The following is a 27062-nucleotide window of genomic DNA, read 5'->3' on the forward strand; positions in this document are numbered from 1 at the left end:
TAATAAGGAAGTGTTTATTTTCAGATATATTCATTATTGCCCCCGCCAACTATATGCAAAACAGTGTTGGCTTAGTAACTAGAGTAAACGCCTTTCATCCCTAAGGTTCTTTGTTGATTAGATCCTCGCCTGTGCACCAATGGACTTTCTATATAAGAATGTAGTACTCCTGAAAACATCCTGAGAAAACTGTGAGTGTCAGGCACAGAAGGCAGATCATTATAAATGATTACGAAACTCGTATACAAAAATGTAAGACCCAGGCCTATATGCTTGTAGTACCACTGTTTTTTTTTTAAACTTGATAATATTATATTGCTCCTTATAAGTTAGTTATTAATTTACTTTAGAGTGTAGTGCATCTGAGCCGAACTAATTTAAACTCGATACAAAGTTGTATGACATTCATAGCGGGTTGTTAGGAACAATATTACCAGCTTGCTATTTTAGAAAATGTATTGGCTATGGCTGTATCTATATTATAATATATAGAAATACTAGAAGTGAATAATTTGGCGAAAATAAGTAATTACTATCAATCTTATAAATACGAAACGTCAAAAAATTAAAAATAAAGTCTTTATTCAACAACGTAATTTTCTGTTGGTTAAAGAATTTTTCAAAATCGATTTTGATCCAAAAATTATCGATCTCCTACAACCTCACAAACTTTACATCTTTATTATTGTATAGATTATACTATACAATATAGAACCGTGAGAACAATATATTTTTAATTTTAGAAAACGATAGCTGAAACAATGCACAATGGGAATGGTAAAGCAAGGCTTATTAAAACGAAGATACACTGAAACCGGCCATTTTAGCCTCCAATTTCGGTTACGCGCGCCGAGCGACATGTTTTTCTGATCAATGCCGTAAATTGATGAGTGGTGTCATGACTGGCACATAGGACGTACCGTATAATTGTAAAGCCCATTTCTTCAGTCTTCATCATTTTAGAGCTTTTTTCTTCAATAAAACCGTTTAACTTTATAAATAATTTAAATAATAATAAATTAATTTATTCAATGACGCACAAGGTTTTTTCCTGACAATTTGGTACAATCTACCGCCAATAGCGACGAGCCATCTCATTCGAAAGGTCTTTTGATGTTGAGTAAATGTCTCTATGTTGTCTCTTCTGGAAGAGGATTTTAGGAGTTATTCTGGATTTTGACTTCTGGCATCATTTTGGGCTAGACCACCATATTAAACCTAAAATTGGTGGTTTACCAAACCAAACAATCTCCTAAAATTACTTACGATACATCTTAAAATATTACATTAACATAGACATGGAAAGTCACAACCATTTACATATAACGACAAAGTTACTTTGGTATAAGTGTACAAGTACATCTTATACCAAAAACATACCTACTATAAAGGAAATTTCGACAAAAGGTTTTCTCAGTTACATTTCTTTTACAATTACGTCCTACGAAATGGATTTGTATAAGATTTTCGCACAACGGCCTAAAACGAAGTGTCAGATATTTGATACCAAATTCGAGTAGTACAATCTCCATTTGAGCGTAAAAAACAGAATCAAACAATTTGTTCCACCGATAGGTCCAGCTCTGACAAATTCAATCAACACGCTGACGTGGCATTTCATATTTTCGTCACTGCCCCTGGGAATTGTTTCATTACATGTTATACCGATGGCGTCTGCACATTACGCTGTAACGAAAGACTACGACAGATTCGGTTTCATTTCTGAACGGAAACTCTAGACCAACACGCATTGACATGGGAGATATAACGACTAATTTCCTGCTCGTCGTTGTACTATTTCATTGCTTGTATGGTCTTATCATAGAGAAACCTATGTGTTTGTGTTTGTTTAATATTCAATATTAAATAAATCAAATGAAATCCCGGTAAACCGAGACTACGTCGGTGGGATGGAGTTGTCAAGGACCTTGAAACAACAGGTGTACGACGTAGGACTAAAGATACACGAGATAGAGCAGCAATATGCTTTCTTTTTCACTTGTTTACATGTACTGTGTTTTGATACATAACTCACCTATACACATTTAATAGAACGCAGTAAAACTTTTATTATTATTAGTGATTTGAGATGTTTTCACATTATTATTTAGTATTCCTCCTATTGAAGTAAAAATTTTAATACTTTCTGAAAAGGCCAAGGTACACGCTAAACGATCGTGCGTAATGTGTTCGCGCCTTTTGAGTATTCAAATGAAAAATGCTTTTGTACCTGCAGGCTGCCCTTGTAAATGGAGATAGGGAAATAGCAGTCTAGCTGTTACCAATTCAATTCCAGCTTTTGTCATTTTCTTCAAAAACTGTCTCCTTATTTCACAAGTGCAATTTGTCTTTTAATATAGATAGATGTAATGATTAATTATATTACTGCAGTTTTACCACTGCGGTAAGGTGTGTAACTCTACGCTGTTGCCGGTTCGAACTAAAGATAAGGTGAATGAGGATTGTTTGCGTAATTATCACAAATTTTATTACGGTGAGGATCAAATCCGATTAAATATAAAACTACATTACATCATAGTAAGTGCTATATCTCAGGATCACGCTTAGGCTCTCAGCAATCTATATAACACCGAATCAAATGTAGTCTGTGGCCATAAACCGCGTTTGGTGTAATGTCACTGAAATATTATTAAATAATTAATATAATGTCCTAGTTTCTATAAAGATTGGTGACTAGACATAAGTGTAGTATAAACAAAGGACAGCATTATTTAAATATCTGTTATTTTCCATTCCTTACCGTTACCGGCTCTTGCGCTGACTTACGAAATATTAGCCGCAAGAGACATGAACATGTATCGAATTAGTCCAACAATTTTGCTATCCATAACAACTGGTCCACCGACGTCACTGTTAAATAAATTATAATAATAGTTTTGTATCTTCTTGAGATTATTCACACTATTAAACTTTATTACGCAACAGGAAAGAGTTTAAAAAGTCCTACATTTGTTATCCTCTCAAAGACATTTTCAAAAAGAGGATGCTTTTATCATCTAAAAGAAAAGAATAGACCGATCACCAGCATAGAAGTATGGTCGTACGCACATGGATTGTTTTTTTATATCATAATGTTACTTAAAAAATATATATTTTTTATAATGTAAATATTAATAAATCATTAAATTTATTGTTCCAATTAGTACCTTATTAATTAAGACGTATGATGGCTGTGGTGGGACTGTAAGTAATATAGTCAATTATATTGAAATAGCTTAATTCCTCAACAACAAATATTTATAATAATTAATAAAAACTGTAACGATAAAACATTTGTTCTAATAAGAAAGAAGGGATGAAAATAATTTATATATTCAGCTTCAAATACGTAAGATATTTGTTTCCCTTGCGAAATATCCGTCGGATTTGTATCCTGAAAATTGGCTCCATTTTTAACCGGCTTCACATAATTTACGTTTGCATATTTATTTATTTCTTGAATGTTCAAATATATTCCCTGAAAATTATATGATATCTTGATGATGTAGATCGGACTTCGAATGGCGTAAAAAATTCATTCATTTAAAACTGTTTGGTGCATTTTGGAGTCGGTTCTTTTTGTTTTTAAAGGAATTTATGTAGATTTGATTACATGTCTTATTATTATTTTAATTTGCTCGTCACGGCACGGGCACGGGCACGGTTCCACGGGCAACCTGAAGTGTCCGGTGCTGTAGACAAATTCAGCCTATTAAAAAATAGATATTATATATAGCTGCCAATGTCAATAATGATAATATATAAATGTAACAGAGCGTAACCTAACGTCAAACTCAAATCAGTTCAGAACTTTAAATACTAGTTAAGCCTTAAAAAAACTTAAGATAAATTTCAGATTAATTCTAGAATTATAATATTAAGAGCTTACTTTCGTTCTAGTTTCCAAAGCTTTGATGTTTTTAAACTATTTATTGAAGTGAAACTTCTTAATTAAAGTTGGAAAAAATTAACGTCACATATTTCGGTTACGCGCCATCTTTTACTTGCCCCTACCACGGTTGATTCGAAGAGATTCGAAGCCATAATTAACAAAAATATATAATAACGATAACAATGATAGTAATAATTATATTACAATTAAAGAATTTAATAATTTTAGTAGTAATAAGGTAAAATAACATAATTTTAAAATAAAAGCCTTTTGGTTAAATGTAAAGTTGCATATTATTGATCATTTTTCACACCTTTTATTTTTATTCAATTAATAATAATACTCCAGTATCGTGTTGGTCTTAGACTATTAGTAAGTTTACAATTCTTTCTTGTTCTATCCAAGTGCACAGCACAGCACTTCTGTTCAGATTCAGATTCAGATTCAGTTTCAGTTCAGTTTTGTATTTTCATATTTCGTATTGAGACCACAAATTTGTAAGGGTAAAATAAATTGATTATATAGAGATATGCAGTTTTCAATAGCGGTAGGGTATACTGCAAAATCCTATATGTACTTCGGGTTAAATTTAATTGTTTCCACGATTGACATGAAAGGCGCTGTATCCGTATTATTGCCTATTCTCAAAAAAAAATTGTTTCATTTGTCGGTAATTCTTTACAGCGAAGAGACCCCAGAATTTTAGTCACCCCACACTAAAATACGTAAAGCTTTTTCATATATGGTTCTTAATTAAGCTGCTTATAAAACATTCGTAGTCATTTTCAAATCCGATTCGCATACGATAGTGCCACTCGAGATGTGTACCCTTTCTGATCGATGCTATGTATGAAATATGTATATTTTCTATTGATCTCTAGTTTCCAGTAAAATAATACTTTAATTTTGCCGTCATGCAAAAAATCTTATTTGTTGATAGCGTTATTGTGTCTGCCAATAATCAAGGTTACTAGCGACCTGCCTTCACCCAGCTTTAGCTTGTCCCTACCATGGTTGATTCGAAGAGTTTCGAAGCCATTAATAACAAAAATATATAATAACGATAACAATTATAGTAATAATTCTATTACATTTAATGAAATTCTGTAAAAACTCAAACTAATGGATTACACATTATTTATTTAATGAATCGTATACACAGTGCAATGACAATCAGAGGTTAGCAAACATCACAAACAACAAATCTTGCAACTAATCAATAAATAGGGAACTGCAACCATTACACCATGTTCCACATGACATCTTAAGTAATAAAAAAAAAAATTAGAAACAAAGATTTGTCTCAAATTGCCAAAGATCCTCTATCAGCAGGAGGCATGGTGAAAAAGGAGCACGCGCTTACATTCTCGTGGGAACAACAGGAAAATACATAGTCGAAATAACTAACACCACCACAAGTAGCACCCGTTCACGAGTATCACGCATGGCCAGCCATCGGACCACTCGCCATATTTTAGGGAGAGAGACAAATCGACGCATGGACGCCGTCACAACCTTGGAAACCTACCAATGTCTTCACAACAGCCATTTCTCTTCTTTCAGAGTCTGTTATGAACATTAATGAAGCATTACCAACATCTCAAGCACCTCAAACATTAGCAATTAATAACATTATTATTAATGGGACCTGCCACTATTCAACATTCAAAGTTTATGAACAATAGCAATGCCAGCCACTTCTCAATGTGGAAGTGTATAAACCTGAAGAATATGATATAAGACATTGAGTTATTGTCTTCTTATGGAGATATAATCTGAAGTGAATTGTGAACTTGTCCAAAATTTCTAAGGTATACAAATAACTTGTATTTATTAAGAATAAAAATGTAATTCATTACTTCATAAATTGTGTAAATTAATTCTAAATGCAAAAAGATATTGGTATATAAGATCCAGTATTATAGTGACAGGTATTATAAACTTACACCCATATTTATAAAAATCAGTGTAATTGCACTATTTTAACAAAACTATTATTTTCTCTCTTTTTGTTCGCATTATGTTAATGTTGTGATATTAAGAGACAAATTAGCACTTTAGTTAAAACTGTTAAATTACACTGGTTTAGTTGTTAATAATTGTAGTGATATGAATATAATTGTAGTGATATGAATATAATTGTACTTATTAAAATAATCGTAATTCCAGTGAATTTCTAAAAAAAGTATGTAATATCTATTTTTCTAATACTTGGGTGTGATTGTGGTATTTATTTGACAAGACCCGAAACTTCAATTGATGGAGCTTTTAGTTGGTTACTAAATTTTGTAGAATGGAAACAATATATTTCATGTTTCAAATACCATAAGCCATTAATAACAAAAATATATAATAACGATAACAATGATAGTAATAATTCTATTACAATTAATGAAATTCTGTAATAATCTTAGTAGTATTGATATTACTTACACTGTTAGTGATGCACTAGTGTTGTATTGCATATGAATTGCAAATTTTTCCTAAATTATATCCTTCAGATAACAATAATTATCCCAAAGTTGAATTTTCTTGTTGAAAATTACCTTCATCTTTTATTTCTTAAACAACATATTTAACTATTACGAAAGAACTAATAAAATCATTGATGGATGTCAGTAATGGTGTCCTCCAAAATGGATGAGTTCCAGAAGGCCCAAATGGAAATTCTTTTTAAGGTGCAAGAGGAGCAGGAAATGCGCAGCATGACACTGTCACCCTGGGATTTGTTCATAAAACGTTAATGTCAGTAAATAATCCTGTATGTCAACTGTCAGCCTTCCACTAACTCGAAACGTACGTACGTTCACCAGCAATTAGCTATCTTTCTCAACGAACACTCCCTTCTTAATTCAGTTCAATCCGGGTTTCGTCCTGGGCACAGCTACTGCACTCTAAGATTACAGATGAAATTAGGGGTGGCATGGATAATAAAAGACTCACAATTCTTACTTTGCTTAATTTTAGTAATGCCTTTAATTCGGTAGACATTGATGTTCTTTTTGCCGTGCTTCCAACTATTAATATGTTTATGAAATAGGTGTTTATTTTTTTATTCTCCCATATTAGGGTTGCCTTGAAGAAATCACTTGTTAGTGATAAAGCCGCCTGTTGCCTAGTAACTTATGTAACCTACTTACTTTATGTTTGTATAATTATGTATATTATGGTAACAAAGTATAAATAAATAAATAAATAGTAATAAGGTAAAATGAAATAATTGTATTATTTGTATTCATGTTAAAGACATGAATTTATTTATGGCTAGAATTACGTATTCACTTACTTATTTTACTTAGGTATATAAATAATTTATGTTCAAAGTGCCTTTTGGGATTTTCTAATTTTCCACTCCATTCACCCTCTGCCCTGTTATATAAAGCGATCTTTTTCAGTTATCCGACTTTCCAATAGAGTTGTCATCTATACATGTAGTCACACAATTCAATATTTATTTAAACATACACAATGAACGTACCTTTTTATATTTTTATCTGTTACGATTATTTAGTACACTTTAGAAACGAATAAATCTTGAATTATAATCAACCAATTGAAAATTAAAATTGGTCTCGTAATTTATATCCTAAAAATAATTTGTTACGTAAATTATTTCGTATTAAATATTTGAATTATCCATCTTTCCTTCCTACATACATGACACTCATAAACGCACTAGTTTTTACTTGTTTAAATGTACAAAAAAATATAAAGTGTTATGAAACAAATGGTGACTTTCACCAGTATAATACTTGAAACAAAACCAATTTGAGTGTACGACCAACCAGGCTCCAGAAGATAAACCACTCCTTAACAACAAACTCCGAAATAAATTCAAAGCCCTCGTTTTATTAATTTGAATTGGATTGATTTGTACGAGTTCAAACAATTTGATTGACTTAAAACTTAGCGATTAAAAAGAGTGGCGGAAAGTTTCTTGCCAGTTCCTCTTGCCCGCTCTACGCCCTTGACTTGCGAACTGGTAGAAAATGTAAATTTACAATTAATTTAACTTCTTTTCGGACGTTTATAAGTGTACTTGTTTACCTATGACTAATGATGAATTATATATGAATAAAGTTATTTTGAGTTTTATAAAAATTGAAAACCAAATTTATTTACATAAGATTGACAATAGGTAGCGAATTGTTGGAACTTTAAAAATTCAATACGAATGCTGGCAGATAAAAAAATAATTGCCTTTTCGTTTCACGTTCTCGAACGCAATTTAAATTGGCCAATCAGCGTCACAACTTTTTAACATAGCGGCATATTAGTCAAATGTGTGCACACTTTTTATTTCTAGATACAATAATCTGCATGCTTGGAAAAATTTCCTAATTCAGGTTTTATAATAAGGCATGTTTGTTGAGTATATTTTTTTGAAGGTGATTAGCATTACAACGCAACGCATCAGATTTTTAAAGGAATGTTTGTGTAATGTGACAATTAGGAATGTTTCATATTGACAGCACCGTCATATAGTATTTTTATTAAGGTCAAAATTTCACGCAACTTATCACTTTTTAATAAAAAAATTACTTCATTTTTTTAATAAAAGCGTCATGTATAATATTATCATAAGCCTGAAATCACGATTAGGGTTTAGCCCGCGGCTGGAATCGAAATTTACTTAAATGTAACAAATCGAAACAACGTCCTTCTTTTGTTTTTTTTTAAAGAAACATATGTTATTAAATTCAGGAGATAACTATATTATACAGTTGATTTAAGAATGTGATGGTGTTGGGATGGTGATGGTATGGAAATGAAGACTCGAACAGTGTGCGTAAGAAAAGTCATCAAAAGCCATTTAGTAGGAATTAATAACAAACACTCGCACGGAATATAAGATAAAACAAATCGTTTTTCCATTAAAATAACATTACAGATTAAAAATGAATTTATTTCTCAAGAGTTCGCCGCTTATAAACCTTATTATTTATTTAATTATTAGTAATCTTATAGCTAATATACATATCATAAAACAAAACACTTAGACAATACAGAAAGGCAAAATAGATTACATAGATAAACAATATATATGTAACAGAAAACAAGTAAGTAAAATATATTTAATTTTTTTTAAACTAAAGAAAACTGAAAATTAACTATTGAAACAACAAATAATACTAAATCTTTCAAATTTCTGTTTAAATAAAATCAGTCTTCGCGCCTGTTCAAATACTTCCTCACATCTTCTTTGGTGAGGTGGAAAATATCAATATCCTTATGCAAGTAATTCAATTTAGTACGAGGCACATGAAACAATTTTGTGTATCTTGTCGCATAAGGAACTGGGATTAAAGAGAAATTAACGACTGAAAATAGGGGCTATCTATCCGCCCATTAAGAAAAAACCGTGTAAAAATAGCAAGTCTTGCTGACTCCGGGAACATTCTAATAAGTCTAAATAAAAATAATGCAAGAAGCTGCATAACTATCGAAACATTGATATTTTTAAAAACTAAGGAATTTCAAAAACTTTTTTGTATATTTTCTACAATATGGAGACCAGATAAAACTCGCATACTCCAGCAAGATTCTGACATTTGCAAAATAAAGACTTTTTATGCAATTAATGTTTTTGAATGACTGGCATGACCGCTTGACAAATCCTAGTTGCTTATATACTTTGCCTGTTATCTTATCATCTAATAATATTCCAAGCTAGAAAATCCAGCCACCGATTGGGTAGAAGTGGGTGATGTAATAAATCTACCTCGGGACACGTCATATTATTATAGATAAATTAAACACGTAATAACAGAATAGATACAAATATATTCTGTAAATTAATTTGTCTATATAAATCTCCTAAAATTTATTCAAGTATTTATAAGCCAAACATTGACGATGCAAGTCGGCGCACACACGGTCTAATTGATCATTATGGAGCGAACGTGTCCTCGCTTTTTCATTTATAATGACTGATTCAAAATCAATATTTGTACGCGCTCTGCATATTCTATGTTATAGTGTTGTTTAAGATAATTATGAAATAGGCTTTGCCTATACGTAAGTCATTTTATAAATCGAAATTAAACTGATGTCATCACGATCGGACGAATAGCATGTTTGATTGTGATTGGTCGGGTCGTATTTCTGTGATTGTGTTTGTATGATGATTGAAAAATAATAATAATATTTTATTTCAGATTATTAGCCAAGTTATTATTTACAAGTCATAGGTGAAAGACAATGCCAACGCCATCAAATATTTCGTGTTCTTTGTGATCAACACAATTGAAGCCCATTTACCTCTATTCTTACAAATATTATTGATAAAAAAGAGTGCAAATCAAAATCAATGGCGCTACAACCTTTTTAGGTCTGGGCCTCAGATTTCTGTATCTGTTTCATGATCATTTGTTAATATAATAGGCAAGTAGGTGATCGGCCTTCTGTGCCTGACGCACGCCGTTGACTTTTTGGGTCTACGGCAAGCCGGTTTCCTCATGATGTTTTCCTTCACCGTTCGAGCGAGTATTATATGAGCACATAGAAATAAAATCCATTGGTGCACAGCCGGGGATCGAACTTACGACCTCAGAGATGAAAGTCGCACGTAACGTAACATAACGAAGGGAAAAAAGAGTGCAGGATCTCTAAATAAAAACGATCTCTGCTGGAAATATGGGTGTGAAACGTGGAACTAGCGACATCTCGCACCGGGTCCAAGTGTTAGTCAACCGCTGTCATAAAAACGTCTTAAGCGGGCAATTTTGGGAACCCCGATGAACTCCGATTGGCCAGCAGATCAAACCTCGCGACAGTTGTGGCAAAGAGATCTGTAAAGACTTGGAGCGAACCTATGGTTGTCCTATGTCCTATGGTGACTCGATGAGTGACTTCATGTCCGGCGATGGAAATAACCTTAGGTCACGGTAATTATATAACTACTTCCATACAACTATCGCTATCGCTACTAACATAATTGTTTAATTACTGTCTTTGACCCTTCTAAAAATAACTTATCGTTACAACCAGTAGATCATTAAGATCATAAGACACCGGTAACGTATGTACGAATAAACCGTACATTAGGATTTTCACAAACGACATCTTATTGCCACAAGAAGTTTAATTTTACATCAAAAACGAGTTGTACCCTCAAACCGCACGAAATCTCCTAATCCCGCCTCATCCGAGCCATTGGGCCCGCACGCTTGAGTTACAGGATCAATCTATTTTCAATTTTTCCGTACCCCATGTGAACAAATTGAATGTCTGCCCTATGACACGGAGTCGGGATTGCTGGTTTTACACTGAAGGGCCCTGATAAAATACCATTTGTAACTGAACTTTGTACAATTTTACGTTACGTACGAAAAAGATTGTGGATAATAAGCACAATGTTGTTGTGAGGTTGTTGAGTTGACTTTAACATAGTCCATATTGTATCAAATTTGTTGCGGAGTTACGTAGTTGCGGGATGTGATCCCCAGCATAACGAACTATCCAATCCATATCGGGTCACGAATGTTCACTGAATTACATAGAATTTTTTTTTATATTTAATCGTGTTAAGTATTATTTATCTGCGTCACTTGAAATTCATTTGACTACCTATAACGGAAAGAGCCCTGTCAGGGAGTATAATGATAAAAGAAAATTGAATATGTCTTTCACATATGATATTTTGCCGAGAAACGAGAATGTTTGTGGCGTACAGATTCGAACATTTGTATTAATGTTTTGAAAGATGAAACCAAAAATATCCTTGTCGAAATCCGAACGGGTCTTTGATAGAATTGATATTGAACATTAACGATTGTAATGTGTGTAACAATATTTGTTTCAGTTGCGTACATTTTACCTCTTCAACATGTATTATTACAATGAGCTCAATAAGTAATAAGTAGGATATTTACGCCCCTGAATTAAAAGAAAATAATTAAAATAAATAAAAACACTACTAACTACACTATGTACATGTCATAATATTTTACACTAGTTCTCGACCTCCGTCGTAGTGAAGCCCTCCTCTAAATACTTCTTGTCTCTACTCCTCGCGACAATTTCCAAACAAAATAGTACATTAATAATTGATAAGAAGAACCTTCTTCTGCTGACCACTAAGCTCAGATTGAGCTGCTAATTGAAGAGAGAATTACAAAAGGCTTATTCAAATAAGAAATAATATTATTTAACACTTTTTATCTTGTCCTACGAAAGGCAAGAGCACCAATATTATTCGCGTTAACCGGTCGTCCGTACGGTGAAGGAAATCATCGGGAGGACACGGGCATGCCTTACCCAAAAAGACGACATGTCAGGACAGGACGACAGAAAAAAAACAAATTATCACGAAACAGATACAGAAATCTGACCTCCAGATCGTTGCCTGTTTTTTTACACACATCTACCATGACTTTGTTACTATTTTTTAAATTAATTTAAATACTAGAATTTTGTTATAAATCACACAAAAAATTTAACAAATCATGATTACTACGTTCTCTAGAAATAGTAAACAATGCAACGTTGGTACTAATAAATTTTTGTTAGCAACAATTTGCCTGTTCCCGTACCATCGTTTGTCTTATTCCAAAGGAGCTGTAAATCCGTGACTGAAATAACACGAATCATTGTCCCTACTACGAGATTCACTTTCTTTACAATAAATATAATTTTATTCATTTAAAATTTCCTAGAACTCTCTGACATATATTTATAATTGTTTTATTCTTTGATCTGACTTAAGCCGTTTGTTTGTGTAACAAAATAATGTAATAAACATTAATATCAATAAATGTTAATCGGGCGAATTTAATTTCTTTTTTTTTTGTACTTTTTCTTACTACATTACATAAAATCAAAACACTTTTATTCAGTTTAGATACGTCTTAACGCATGCTTATGAATGTCAAAAACGTTTACAAAATTCGTGAAAGAGCAAGACTACGCCATCCGTTCGCAAAACTACCAGGAGGCCTTGTTCTGAGAAGAACATAGCTGTATCGTTGCTACGCACTACGCGTTTTTGGAGAAAATCAACAACTCATTTGCGTGACAAATTAAACTTTCTGAATTCAGGACTAGAGAGAGGGTTGCGGGAGTGCGTGCGGCTTGCGCTAGATTGCTTGCGCTGGCTTGTGCTTAAAGTGCGCAGGACGCAGTGTGCCAATACGTTGAATTCGGGTTACTTCATAGATTGCGGCTTCCGGAATTACAAAAGACGGTTTTAAAATACTTGTGCAATGCAAAACCAACAAGAGTACAACATAACAGGGAGGTAAGAATAGCATGTTCTTACTCGTCACGTTTTAAAGTAATACAGTGAATCGAGATGCATTAGTAGCACCTACAAAATATTATAAGTAGCCAAAGCTACATGGAATATGAAATCGCTTAAAGTAATCTCGACGGAACTTTTTAAATACATCAATTTATGAGTTTTATAACATTGAAAATTTTCTTTGAATTTTCTTTGACTAATCAAATGTTTCTTGTAACAGAATTATGGGCGTTTGGGAATGTTTCAAATAAATTATATGAATGTATGTTAAGTTATTTTTGCAATTTTTAGCGTTTACGTTTTAAACAGGTCTATTGGATTAGAGCTTCGACTGTAGATCTGCTTATAAATGTAGATTAATTTAATAATATATTCAGTTTATGGTGGCCCTGTGTCTTGTCTGATTTTCCTCTACTCTGGCCTTGCTTAATACATCATAGCGTTTTAAAAGTTACAAGCTTAGGACAAGAGAGATGTAAGCCACCATAGCCGAATCTTTCTGTCTTTAAATTAAGTTAAAATTTGTATGGGAAAGAGCGCTAAGTTTAGACTAACAAGCTTATAAGCTTGTAAACTGAATATAATTCTGAAGGTAATATAGGCAAAGTTTTTAGTACTCCTACGCAGCCAAATCAAGAAAGTCAAACCTCCGGGTTAGTAACTGACATTGTTCTTCTATGACCTTAGGGGCACACGAACAACTATGCGAACAGAAGTTTTGAGACGCCTAATGTTTAGTGTAATATAAAAACACAAATAAAATATAATTCGGTCCACATATTTACAGTACATAATAGCATAGTTTATTCATATCTAGCGCCAATACACTGAAATTTTGATCATTTCTGATATTTCCATTGGGAGGCTAACTTTGTGGCTGCGAGCCAAATCCGAGAGCTGTCTGATGAAATAGATATGGCCGCTATTTGTTGGCTTATGAGCTTTTTATTAAAACCTGATGTGGACCTTAAATATTCCTATGACAACGGCTAGATTGTAAATTTTGAATTCCATTATGACAATTAACAAATCTCTTAATTAGCAATTTCAACGAAAAACGGTGTTCTAGAATGTTCAGCCTGGCTTCGCTAAGGTTCCCATATTCTTTCACTTTAGCATATCATTCCTTCCCTGTCTCACACTTAGACAATTTACTATATAATGTTTCTACATCACAAGTCCTGAAAACGCCTGAAAACTGTACCATGTGATTACACTTGCTGTATAGCATGGTGATAAAATATAGCCATTCAGCCAGCAGCATAAACGAAGGTTCTGTAATATCAATTTTTGGTAGCTCTACAAATGGTCATAAATCATATTTCAACTTGCTGAAAACGTATCTAACTTGTAGAAAAATCGCCAAACACATAATTAAACCAGACTTACGTAACGTAACACTATAGCTCTGGATTTTTAGGCTGTTGACCTATATATTCCCACCCATAAAAACTAAATAAATGTATTTATTAATTAAGTTAACAATATTCGTTGAAAGTATGTTGTAATTAGAGGGACCTTGTGTACTTTAAAAATCTTACGACTTCCCAGTAATTGGAATGCTCGCGATTAAGCGTACATTTGAATACGAAATAATTGAGAATTATATATACATAGTTGGTGAAGTTTTAGTAAGTATGCATAAAAATACTTTTATTACGTGCAACGCAGGCAGGTAACAGATTTATTAGCCAAAGTCGTATTTTAATATATTATCAAATTGTATTTTTTCACAAGTTTTAAAGTGTTATTGTTGTATTTTTATAAATATCTATTTATACATTTGTTAAGGCTTGTACTCTTCAACAAAATGAAAGTATATTTTTAAAAGAAAACCGTTGATGAGACAAAGAAAGTTCTGCATCGGCACGCAACTGAAATCTCAGCAAGTAGTCAGGTCACGTGCGTTCTTTTGTCGCGCGCCGCAAAACGTGTTTCGGTGATTTTTCATTTATAGTGAACAATTTTGTGCTTTTACAAGGGATTTTACTGCTTAGACCGTTTGCTTAAAGAACTTTCTTTCACGTTTGGAGTTTTTGTGATTTTTTGGAATCCTGAAGTGTGTAAAAATCAAGCCTTTTTATTTCTTAAGTAGCCTTTGTGTGGCTTTATTTTGACAATATTTATATGAGTAATAGCACTGTAGATATTATTTAATTTTATCAAATTGGATTACAGTTAATGATACTAAAAGATCATGAAATACTGTTCAACAGTTATATACCTAAAGCATGCCAGACCCAGGAACAATGCAGCCTCGTAATTTTGTAAAGGCAATTCCGATTACTCACCCTTATGACGTAAGCACAACACAGAATTTTGATATGATTATTAAGACTTAATTTAATTAATTAGAAATAACCGGAAGCCTTTATCATTTTCCAATATATTATACATTAATAGAGTGTTTTTACTTTCTCTTATGACATTTTCTAAGTAACTTGGGTGTTTCCATGGTTACTATCTTATTTCGATACAAAATTACCTAGGCACGTTTCATAAGGCTGATAATATTGTGAGTCAAAGGAAAACACATCAGTGCGTAATCCACTTCACACCGAGACATCATTTCTTCGTTATTTTCTGTATGCAAGCATTTAATTAGCCTATGCTACGTTTCAACATCGGCCGTCAAGGCAGAAAGAATGCCATCCATATCACCTTGATGTGGAACCAACTGCCCACTGAAGTATTTCCGAACCTTCCTTCACCAAGAAAAGAGTGTACCAATTCTTAAAAGAGCGCTCATATGCTTCCATGCCTTCCGGCAATGTGAGGCTTCACATCAGGTGAGACCCCTGTCTATTTGCCCCCGTTACATAAAAAAAACAGGAACTTACCAAGCGACAAAACATGAAATAAAAAATGTTTTACAAATACAACTATTTTATAGTACGAAATAATAACTAAACACAAGTTATTACACTGTCTTATTATATGTGCGTATTACAAACGTCAATAAGATAAAAGATATTAGTCTGTTTTTATATATTTATAACTTTAAAACAATAAGCATGCTCAAAAACGTGAGAAAATATGGCTTTAAATAAATAAATAAATTACGAACACGCTTGAAACTAAAATATAGGCAAAACAGCAAAAGTTTAAACGCAAATTAAAATTAAATATAAACTTAATCTTCAGTGATAACACATAGACATTTTAAAACTAACGTAAACTTATAAATCTGGGTACTAATAATACTTATACTTCACTCAGTGAATTGGCTATGATCCAATAGAAATGCTACAAAAAATCACTTAAACACGAAAAAACAAAATTAGAGTTTTTCATAAGAGCTTGAGGGTTGTTTTTACTTGTAAATTATTTTAGTAGAATTTAGAGAATTGGAAGTCAGTGTCAACGAGTAATGGCTGATCGTGAGCGGAATGCCATTTAAATTTTTCCAATACACTTAGTACATTTAGGGACATTTCGCAATGCATCACAATAGATTACTGAAATTACACAAAAAAATGTTAGTCTTAATTTGAGCAAAAGTATTTGAAATCCTTGTCTACTTACCATACTACCCATACATACAAATTCCAGGGATTCTTAAACGTATATTTGTAGAATATTTTCACAAATGCAATTTTAATATTTTGGATTACGCATATTAAAACATGTGTTGTACAACATTTCAGGCTAGCAGACCAGGCCAGAATAGAATGACGTAGATGATACCTATGTTCTAACACCTGACAATAAAACTGGGTGATGAACATTTTTTAATATATTAGCAATTATTTTATTTGTAAAAAATGCTCTGAAAATAAAGGCTTTACTTATTTTTATTCCACATTAAAATGGTAACTAACTACATAAGTCGACGTTTTGAGTGCTTTTCAGCTATAGCGAGAAACTACCACATCATACAGTAGACAGAATCTATATTAGAATTATTGTTAACGTTATCTATTGACGAGAAGCTGTTTATTAACTATCAAGCGGAAAGCAAATGCTGATTTTGCTGTCGCCATTTATTATTTATTTAAAAGTTAAATTATTTAAGACAAGAGTGATATGTTTAAATAATTGTGTATCACATATAGACCTAAATTTAACTGTGACCTTAAATCTCATTAAACGTTTCGTTTACAACGGCGTTTAAATTTATATAAATTATCAAACAAACAATTTTGGAAATTAATCATAAATTAACGATCTTTTAAAAGATGATGAAACAATGTGAAATAAGATTGTCTATAATTTAAATAATGCATGAGCTTAAAAGCTTTCTCCCCCTCAATATGAAAGACCCTGTTTAAAGGTTGAACATTTTTGCACAAACTCCCTTAATTTTCCTTTGTGAGATAGCTTACGTGACTTGAATATTAGCTACAGATTAGATTCTACAGTAATTGCCCAAGTATTGGAATCACCAGCACGTAAAAATCTTTTTCTTATTGAAATCTTATTGTATTTTTTATTTTAAAGATTTAATTCTCTTTTAAATGTTATTTTTGTTTACAACAATATAGTTACAAAAAAAATGTTATGTAAATGGCTAACTGCCTTCTTAATACACATAGCACATACCCACCATAATTAAAGAAATCGTCAAATAGTAAAATAATTATACAACCGTGATAACGAACTAGCTTTAACATTTTAAAACTAACATTACTGCGTTGATGTGAATCTCGAAAGTCCTAGTTCTAATCCATGGAAATAAAAAAGTATTCTATTCATTACTCAATCTTATTTGTATTATATCTCTAACATACAGGGCCTTCTTTTTTATGAAGTAAAATTATCATATATTATATCAGTATTAAAAGCACAGGCTACTTAAATGTTTGAATTGATAGGTAAATGTATATCATATGTATGGTGTAATGCCTCAGGGCCAAGTGGGTGGCATTGTGTTACAGGAATTAATATTAATAGCTGATTCATAACCATAATTAATGAAGGTAACGACACAGAGTTACCACTATTACTATTAACAAGAAAGTAGATTCTGAACTCATTGTATGACCGTTGTCAATTTGGTTTTAACAAAAGGTCAGTGGTATTACGATTCCTTCACCGCTAACAAACGCTAACGCGCGTAAAACGCAAAGAAAAAAAATTGTCTTCCTACAAAGTACCTACGAAAGTTTCGAAAATACTTTTCTAAAAATTATATTTCTTATATAGATTGAGTTTTTGTTAATTACTTCCAAACATAATAATTTGTTGTTCATACATTAATTCAAATAAGAACTCTTTTATTTATAAAGGCAATTAAATATCGGTAGCAGAAAAACCAAAGCAATCAATCAACGTTAACTAGCGAGTGAAAGAAAATCCCCACATTACAGTTTTGGGCAACTCAGCAAAGGGTCCGAATGACCAACCATTTGACTCTCATTTATTACTCGGCCACATTATAAGAATCTTTTGTGTGAGAAAAATATGATTACGACGGAGGGCGCTCCATTGTCCTTTCGATTTTTTACACAAAAAATCAAATATGGCGGGCATTCGCATTCTAAGCCTTCGCGGGAAATTAAAAATGTCGCAATCCCGTGGACGCTGCCTTTTTATTTGAAATAATGTTGACGTTTGTAAGAGGTTTCTTTTATTTTTTTATGTCTTGGCATTTTCAATGTTCTCGTAGTTACAGATTTTCATTTAAAAAATTAACGGTAAAATAAGTATTAAACTGTTTAAGCGCTATTATATTTTCTTTTTGATTTTTTCTTTACGTAAAATAAAAAAATACACATTTTTCTTTGTATACTATAGCAAAATTACTAACAGTTAATAGCTAGAATTAAATTAAGAAAGGATAAAAAAAGGCTAGGGAAAGAAAGGTATACGATACAAAAAATATACATAATTTAATCTACTTTTTAGCAACCTCGTTTTTTAATAACTGGTATATGAAGGAAAAGTCTTTTTCGCCATAACCACGACTCTGTACCACTCGGTAAAGCTGCGTCGCAACAGCTCCAAGTGGAATGGGTGAACGAATGCCCAACGCCATCTGACTGGCCAATTCCAAGTCCTGAAAAAATATTTATTTATTAAAAGTATTAAGCTGCGATAAAAACATTTTTAAGTTTACTCTGATGTCTATTAAATTATTAACTATTGATAATTCTTCTAGCGTAATGTTTGAAATATTTTATTTTTGTATTATCAGAGAGTTTGGAAATGCAATAGACATTGAAAATGTTTAAAATTATATTTTTTTATTTTTGTCAGCATACAGCATTCATACCATAAACATTTATAAAAAAAAGCTCGCCGTTAAAGCAAATGCACAAATAAACATACTTTACTTATTTTAATTTTTTTAACTTTATTTAAGGTGATTTATATTTAAGACACATTCCAACTTGGTTAGCGAAGCGCAACTCACGCGAGAAATACAAATAATAAACAAAATTTCTATTGAGGTAGACCTATTTGTTTGTACACTGGCTGAGTTCTCAAAGGTTGCTTGCTATATTGTTAGTTATAAGATTATATATATATAAATATATATATATAATGTTTTTTTTTTATGTAGGATAATCGGTGTGGCTATATTTTGTCGATTTATCGAATTAGTAGTAACTGTTAAGATATAATAGTGATGTGGAAAAAATAAATAAAAAGATAACGTTAATTTTGCACCTTTTTAGCAATAATTCTAACACATACCTTGACCATCAGCTCATTCTTGAAGCCATTATCATAATTTCTACTTGATGGCGCAGTTGGCACCAAACCGGGTACCGGGCAGTAGACTTCAGTAGACCAGGACCGAGCTGATGAATTGTTTAGTACGTCCAACAGTACTTGGGGATCTAAACCCATTCTATAAAACAAAAACGATGGAACTATGTTATGGCCGATGTACTTATACATTGACTGCTTAATATATGTTTATGTAATGTAAAGTGTATGAAAAGATATTTATACGTGTCTTGATTTATCTACTTGCTCGTACGGTGAAAGCAAACATCGTGAAAAACAAAGACTTCTCACCTATTGGGTGAAGCCTTACAAAATAAAAGTATATCAATCAATATGCAATCCTTTTCATAGGAAAGCAAAAAATCCATCTTAAATCTCAGAATAACCCAAATCTCTAGTAAAATGACGACTTTGACGCCTTTAATAAAAACCCTCAACCCTTTGATTTACATACAAATATGATTGGCCATTCGAAGATACCACTTAAGCCTACTCAGTGAACTTGATATAAAATATTTCATCGCTCAAAAGTATTTCTTCGCTACATGAACATAGAGAACAAATTTGAACACATGATCTGATGAAATTATTTGAATATACTCAAGAGTGTTCATGTTAGATGGATTAATTTTATTTAAAAATAAAGTTAAAAGAAATACTTATTTTATAAATTCGTTAAGTTGATCAAAACTGTATATACTGTATGAACTCTTCATAGCTGATTTTGTAAGGAGCCGTTGGAGTAAAACCTTAACAAAAATACTTCAAAGTATTAATAAAAATACTTTTTAGTAATATAAAATTGACGCTTCGTGATGTGACCATTTCTTTACAAATTGGATTGTACTAATTGGCAAATTGAGTCACGCTAATAGCATAGACCCATTCTGGGGGTTACGTCTTACTACTGCTAATATTGAAACTAGAGGACCGACGAAAAAGGCTCGTAGGAAGACCCGACACAAATTAACGGATGCGGATGATCCAATCCGCCCGCGCAGAATAATAATATTAAAAATAGCCAAAATCCCGACTGCAGCGTCATTTGACGGGCTGATTTGTGAATCTAAACCATCCAGAGCTTCACCCAAAGACATACAAATCAGTCCAGCCGTTTAAAAGGAGTTCAGTGAATTACACACGTACAGTAGAAATATATATATATATATATATATATCTATAGTCCCGCTGTTTGTCTGCCATGGACTACTGAACTACTTAACCGATTTCAATCAAATTTGCACACCGTGTGCAGTTTGATATAACATAATAGATAGGCTACATATATTTATATAAGCTAGCAATCCATCACCATGTCATTTATATATATTAAGATATAATCATTTATTATTTTGATATATAAAATGTCAAACTCTAAATTACTTCAATCTCAGAGGAAATTGTATTTGTTTCAAAATTTTGTCAAATTTAGATTCAGATAATAGCTTCTATACAAAACATTTGTTAGGTCCTATACAAACTTAACGTTTAAAGGAACCTACTTTTTACTAGCTAGACTCCTGGTATCACTGTTTCACTTATACAAATATTGTTTGTAACTACTGGAACAAGTTATATTTCCTGAAGTATGACGATCATAAATTAAACAATTAAATAAGAAATACGATATTATATCGTTTTAGTATTATGTATTACATTTTTTTAAATGTATCTTTACAACATCATGGAACATTACGATTTAGCTTAACTTAAGACTAATAAGTAATTTAAGTCTAACCTAATTTGCTAAAAAGGATTTGTAACATAAGGAAGTGTCCAATCACACTACTTTCAGTCTCTATTAAAGGGAAGACACTCTGTTCTTGTGTTCTATTTTTTCATTCACTGTTTAGCACTTAATACTATCACTAATTTACTAGTTCAAATTGTGTATAGTATTACATGAAAAAAAAGATGGCTAGTAACATGAAGCAGCTTGATTGGTCAATCGCTTTTCTGGTCAATCACGACACGCAACACAAATGACAATCAAGCGAAATGCGCCATCGGTTCGTCATTTGTTTTTCATTTTTTTAATCCCTATATACATACATCGCTATAAAACAGTATAAATATAATGCACGATAGGGCACACTTTAAAAACTATAGACGCGCTTAAAAGTCGCGGCATTTTGCACGCAACGATACAAACACCTAACCCCAGTACGTGACAATCCTACATTTTGCTGTAAAGCTGAGCAAATTAACAATAATGAGGCAGTCACTTGGACACTTGCAAATTACCAACTTCCCCAACCATCATTTGTTTTGACGTGACGAATGTAACGAATTTGTTTCGTCGACTTAATTTAGTTAAATCCCAAAACATTTTGCTTAACGCATTATTTTATTAGTTAATGCAGTGGACAAGGATAAAGAAGCACTTTTAAATGAACTGTGAATGTGATGATAAACAATTCATTACGTTATCTAAATATTTTTTTTATTTGAAACTCTAACCGTATGGTATAATTAATAAATTTGGTAATAGGGGATTCCGTTATATTACTTAAGACGACTATAATCCGCGCTATCTATATATCTCTATAACAATAATATTCAAGTATAATAAATCCTCGTTATATCAGATGATACCCCTAAATAACTAATGTAAGTATTAATAGAAAATAATCCTTTCATAAACTTAATTTTGTACGACTGAAAATCACAACAATCAACCTAATATCACGCGCCTTGTAAAATGATCTGAGCAATAATTTACACAAAATTATTTGATGTCACATCGCCTAACGGTTTTTATATTGGTATGGTGTGTAGGTACGATACATAAATTACGTAAGATATACATATCATATATGCAAAATTATGTGTACTTCTTGACATATATATTTTTTATGCAGCATATTCGAGGCGTATAATGAGTCAAATCCAATTTAATACTATGTGTGGTCCGTACCTATCGTGTACTTTCGGATTTAGCTCCTAAAAACGCTCACGAGCAATTTATAATAATACTTACTTAATACCCATATTCATACACTCCGCTGTGGCCATTCCAGTAATACCCATGAGCATGTTATTCGCTAATTTGGCCACCTGTCCCGACCCAATTTCACCGCAGTGAAACTGCTTGGCTCCCATAGCCTCCAAAAGAGGTAGAGATCTATCAAAGTCCTGCTTCCTGCCACCAGCCATAAACGCCAGTGTTGCGTTTTGAGCGCCCATAACGCCTGAAACAAAGATTCACGTACTTACACCTAACGTAGGTCTAATCCGATAATAAAGATTTTGAAGGGAATAATTCTAGGCTATTTCATTATATTTCAAAAACTGTTCTGGATTACAGGCAGTTGTATGTAAGAGTATATACACACAACTGTGTGTAAGAGTATATACACACAACTGTGTGCGGCTAATTTAATTCATTTGTACTTTTTGCCAGTTCTTCTCGTTCGTTCTATGCCCTTGATTTGAGAACTGGCAGTAAATGTAAAATTAAATGAATTTAATGTATGTTTCTTTTTTTTACTTTCATAAGTGTACATTGTGTTACCTATATAAATAAATAAAAAATATTTTTGACTTTGACCTTGGACGGAACAATTAAGTTTTTTTTGGTCTACAGACCATATAAGCCACAGTATATCACAATTGATAAATGTGCTATTAGGGTTTCTGTATTTACAAAAACATAATGTAACGTGTGTGATACATAATATCCTACGCGATACACACAATTTAACTATTATTTTTAAAGCAAATCGATGTATCTAATTAGATCAGTATGGTGAGGAAAGCTATTTTAAAGCTTATTCAGCATCTTATAAAACTGCAGAGACATAGGCACGGCGCAGTCAATAGGTAAAAATTAATGCCCATTTGTAAAAATTCTCTATTATAGAATCGATAGAGACTCTATCGGATTTTCTTAGTCAAAAATATAAATACAAGGAAAAAATTGTATAAATGAAGTAGGTTAAAGTAGTGATAAGTTAATTTCATCCACGATATACCTAATATAAAACGTGTATTTATTCTTAACTAAACCGAAAATACCGGGTGAAGTTATGAAGTTCATTTTAACATAATATATTCATTTTATTAAATGAGACCAAAGCGACGACGATAACAGAATTATCAAGACATTGAAATTATCATTAAAATAGAGTAAACATTATCTCACTAAATAACAGTTTCGAAATGTTGTTGACTTTTACGTAACAAAAAAGATTTTTGACGATCACCTGTATTATGTAAAACGTTTTAGATTTCATGATCACTTGCAATAACTGTCCTTTGAACGTTGAGTAAGATTGGACCACGCTACCGCAAGTTGCCCTAACCTAAAATATAATGCGTCTAAGATTTCCATACCTCCAGAGACAGGGGCATCGATAAATCCCTTCCCTTTTTCTAAAGAAACGGGATGAATCTGCTTCGGTACATTGGGATCTACTGTGCTGGAGTCTATTAAAAGAGAACCTTTGGGTGCCTGAAACAGTACATAACATTTTCTTCTTCTCTTCACTCTAAACATACCTAAATATTGATGCAAATAAAGAGTTGTTATTAAACAGTTATCTTCTCTTATCCGTCGTGAAAGTAGTAAATTCTAGGTTCTAACTTTATCAAAATTCTTATGAAACGTTAATTGTGGAAGAATCTTTTATTATATTTATTCTACTATAACCAATATGACCGTCACACAAATACCGTTCGAATGTTTTTAGCAGACTAGCAGGTAAATTTGTGTTTCAGGCTTAAACATTTACTTACGTGATCAATTACACCGTCCTTCCCTAGGTATGCTTCCAGAACAACTTTGTTGCTGGGTAAAATTGATACAACTACATCAACTCCGTCGACGGCTGCAGCGATAGAATTAGCGCTGGTTACGCCATTTTTAGCGGCAGCGGTCAACGTTTCCTTCGATGGATCGTAACCACGGACGTTGAAGCCCTGAAAACATTAGTAAGGGTTTTATGATAGAAGTCGTCTACAACAGTATTCCGCAGTGTGTACTGGTGTACTGTGGACATTAGTTGGTGTGCCACGGAAAAATAAAGTTATTTTATAAACTGTGTATCCACTTGCATATCTGGAGGATATATTTGCTCACTTAAGCTTAAGGGACCGCCTCAGGACATTTGACAAAGAGACGAGAGCGGCCCTGATAACATTTTGTCTATGTACAATTAAACGGGATCATCTTTCGTACTACTTACCTTTTCGTTTGTGGTGGTGGTACCACCAAACATTTTAGTTTTCCTATATGTACCTTGAACGAAAAAAGTTTGCGGAACACTGGCCTACAATATAAGTGATATAAGATTTCCATGTGGTTCTAAATTATAATTAATCTCCCACGTAACAACATCGACCATACATCGAAATCTAGTGTTTTACAATTACCACAAACATATTTTTTCCATATATCTTTTAATTTTCATCGCCTTTATGTTTTCATCATTCACTGTTTCATAAAACGGTTTTTATATCCAATTTTGCTAATACCTCGACCTTAATATAACGCAAAAGCACTATCTGCATTGTTTAACATAATCTTTGCATAAATTTAAAAAGATTTTAATTGTAAATTACCTTAAAAGGAACGTTAAATTGGTTATGGTTTTGTTCTATTTAAAGCTTTTAATGGAGGTGGAATATAATTCTGTGCAACTTATATAAAAATATATATAGAGACAAATTGAAAAAATGTATTATGTATGTTTTACAAATATTATCAAATAAATACTATTTTTTAAATTAAGGAGCTACAAATATATTTTTGGTGACAACATTGTCCCTAGTTACACGAGCACACTTCTTAACAAACTCAATAGCAGTCTTGGTCAGCGTAGAACGTGCAATTAACAAAGGTATTTTTTGCTTCATTTTTCTTCAGTCTGTACACTTAATATTCATACCATACTTATCCGTCTTAAAAAAACATTTAATTCTATTCCAATATTGCCGTTGTAGGAACATGGTGTTATATAGAGTAGCTTTGAATTGTACCGTCCGACCTTCCGTAATACGGCACATACTATTTAAAGGTTCATAAAATAGCCTTAACGAAGTCTTCCACTATCTTGGCAAATAAATGAAATATTGAGGCAAACGCGTAGACAAGACCGGTTGTAGTATGACTCTCGTACTATTGATAGCTGGCACATTGTGGTCGCTCAGTTGTACTCGGTGTAACGATAGGTTAACTTAAACTTTCCTTTCTGCGTGTTTTTTAATAAAATACTTGATTCATACTAGATTAATCCTTGAAGTTTAACATATCTTCGTATATATTCATTAATAACTTTCTAAACTAAGAGATGTCATACTTATAAGTACTTTTCGTGTGATGATTTTATTCTGTCATATTATATTATTATGATGTAATTACATCATTATACAAATATACGTAACATTATCACTGAACTGAGATAATAATGTTTATTTTATTTTATAATTGTCATTATTCCAACTTGGCAACAATCATTTCACTTTTATCGGTAAGTGTTTATTCACGGTTGTAAATGCCTAAGGTACCTCAAACAAGAATCTCTGTCACGTTACACATGCTAAAGATTTACGGAGTTATATTAAAATGTTCAAACTCAGCAAACGAAACTCACAGAATAATTCAATTTCATAACCAAAATAACACATTCAAATTGTATAAAGCTACGCCTTTTAACGTTATCAAACCCCAATTGTGCCTCATGCCAGACCGAATTGACATTCAAACTCGTAATTTAAATGTATTAATTCCTTTAATTATATGCATCAATACTATCCCTACGTACATTCCATGTTAGATTTTATATTGTAACATAATATTAATTTATCGTAATCCTTATTCAATTGTTTTTTATTAATTTTATATAATAATTCATATGGTAACAAGACTAGCTATTAACTGTTTAGTTTTACGAATACAATATTATGTACAATTTAGATCAATATCAACGTTATCTACTTAAGAAAACACTTTCACTGAATGTGTTTACATTCGGGAAAATCCTCACCTTTTTGACTAAGTTAGCAGCCATAAATCCCCCCATATTCCCAAGTCCCAGAAAGGCCACATTCTTGTCATTACCGGAGCTGTAAGACCGGCTAGTTATCAAAAAATGCCGAGAGACACGCGCCGCCATTTCGAATGTATTAATAACACGACTGCTTGATTGCGCGTGCGCAGTACAACTGGTTCTTGTTTTGAACTGTAGATTCTGACGTATTTTAAATATTATTTGCTTTAATAGAATAAACACGAAGATTATTTTAATTGCTTCA

At 32.3% G+C, this 27062-nt stretch overlaps 1 protein-coding gene across 1 annotated transcript; it reads right to left on the bottom strand.

Moving 5' to 3' along the window:
- Positions 1-18949: 18949 nt before the first annotated feature.
- Positions 18950-26985, bottom strand: LOC123708553 (probable 3-hydroxyisobutyrate dehydrogenase, mitochondrial). The gene is made up of 6 exons (XM_045659323.1): positions 26795-26985; positions 24546-24728; positions 24144-24261; positions 22789-22999; positions 19773-19929; positions 18950-19131 (listed from the first exon to the last, which is right to left on the bottom strand). Exons 1-6 carry the CDS (start codon positions 26921-26923, stop codon positions 18970-18972), a joined length of 960 nt encoding a protein of 319 aa, XP_045515279.1. The 5' UTR covers positions 26924-26985; the 3' UTR covers positions 18950-18969.
- Positions 26986-27062: the final 77 nt, after the last annotated feature.

This window comes from Pieris brassicae, chromosome 4 (assembly GCF_905147105.1).
Source record: "Pieris brassicae chromosome 4, ilPieBrab1.1, whole genome shotgun sequence".
Classification (NCBI taxonomy): Eukaryota; Metazoa; Arthropoda; class Insecta; order Lepidoptera; family Pieridae; genus Pieris; species Pieris brassicae.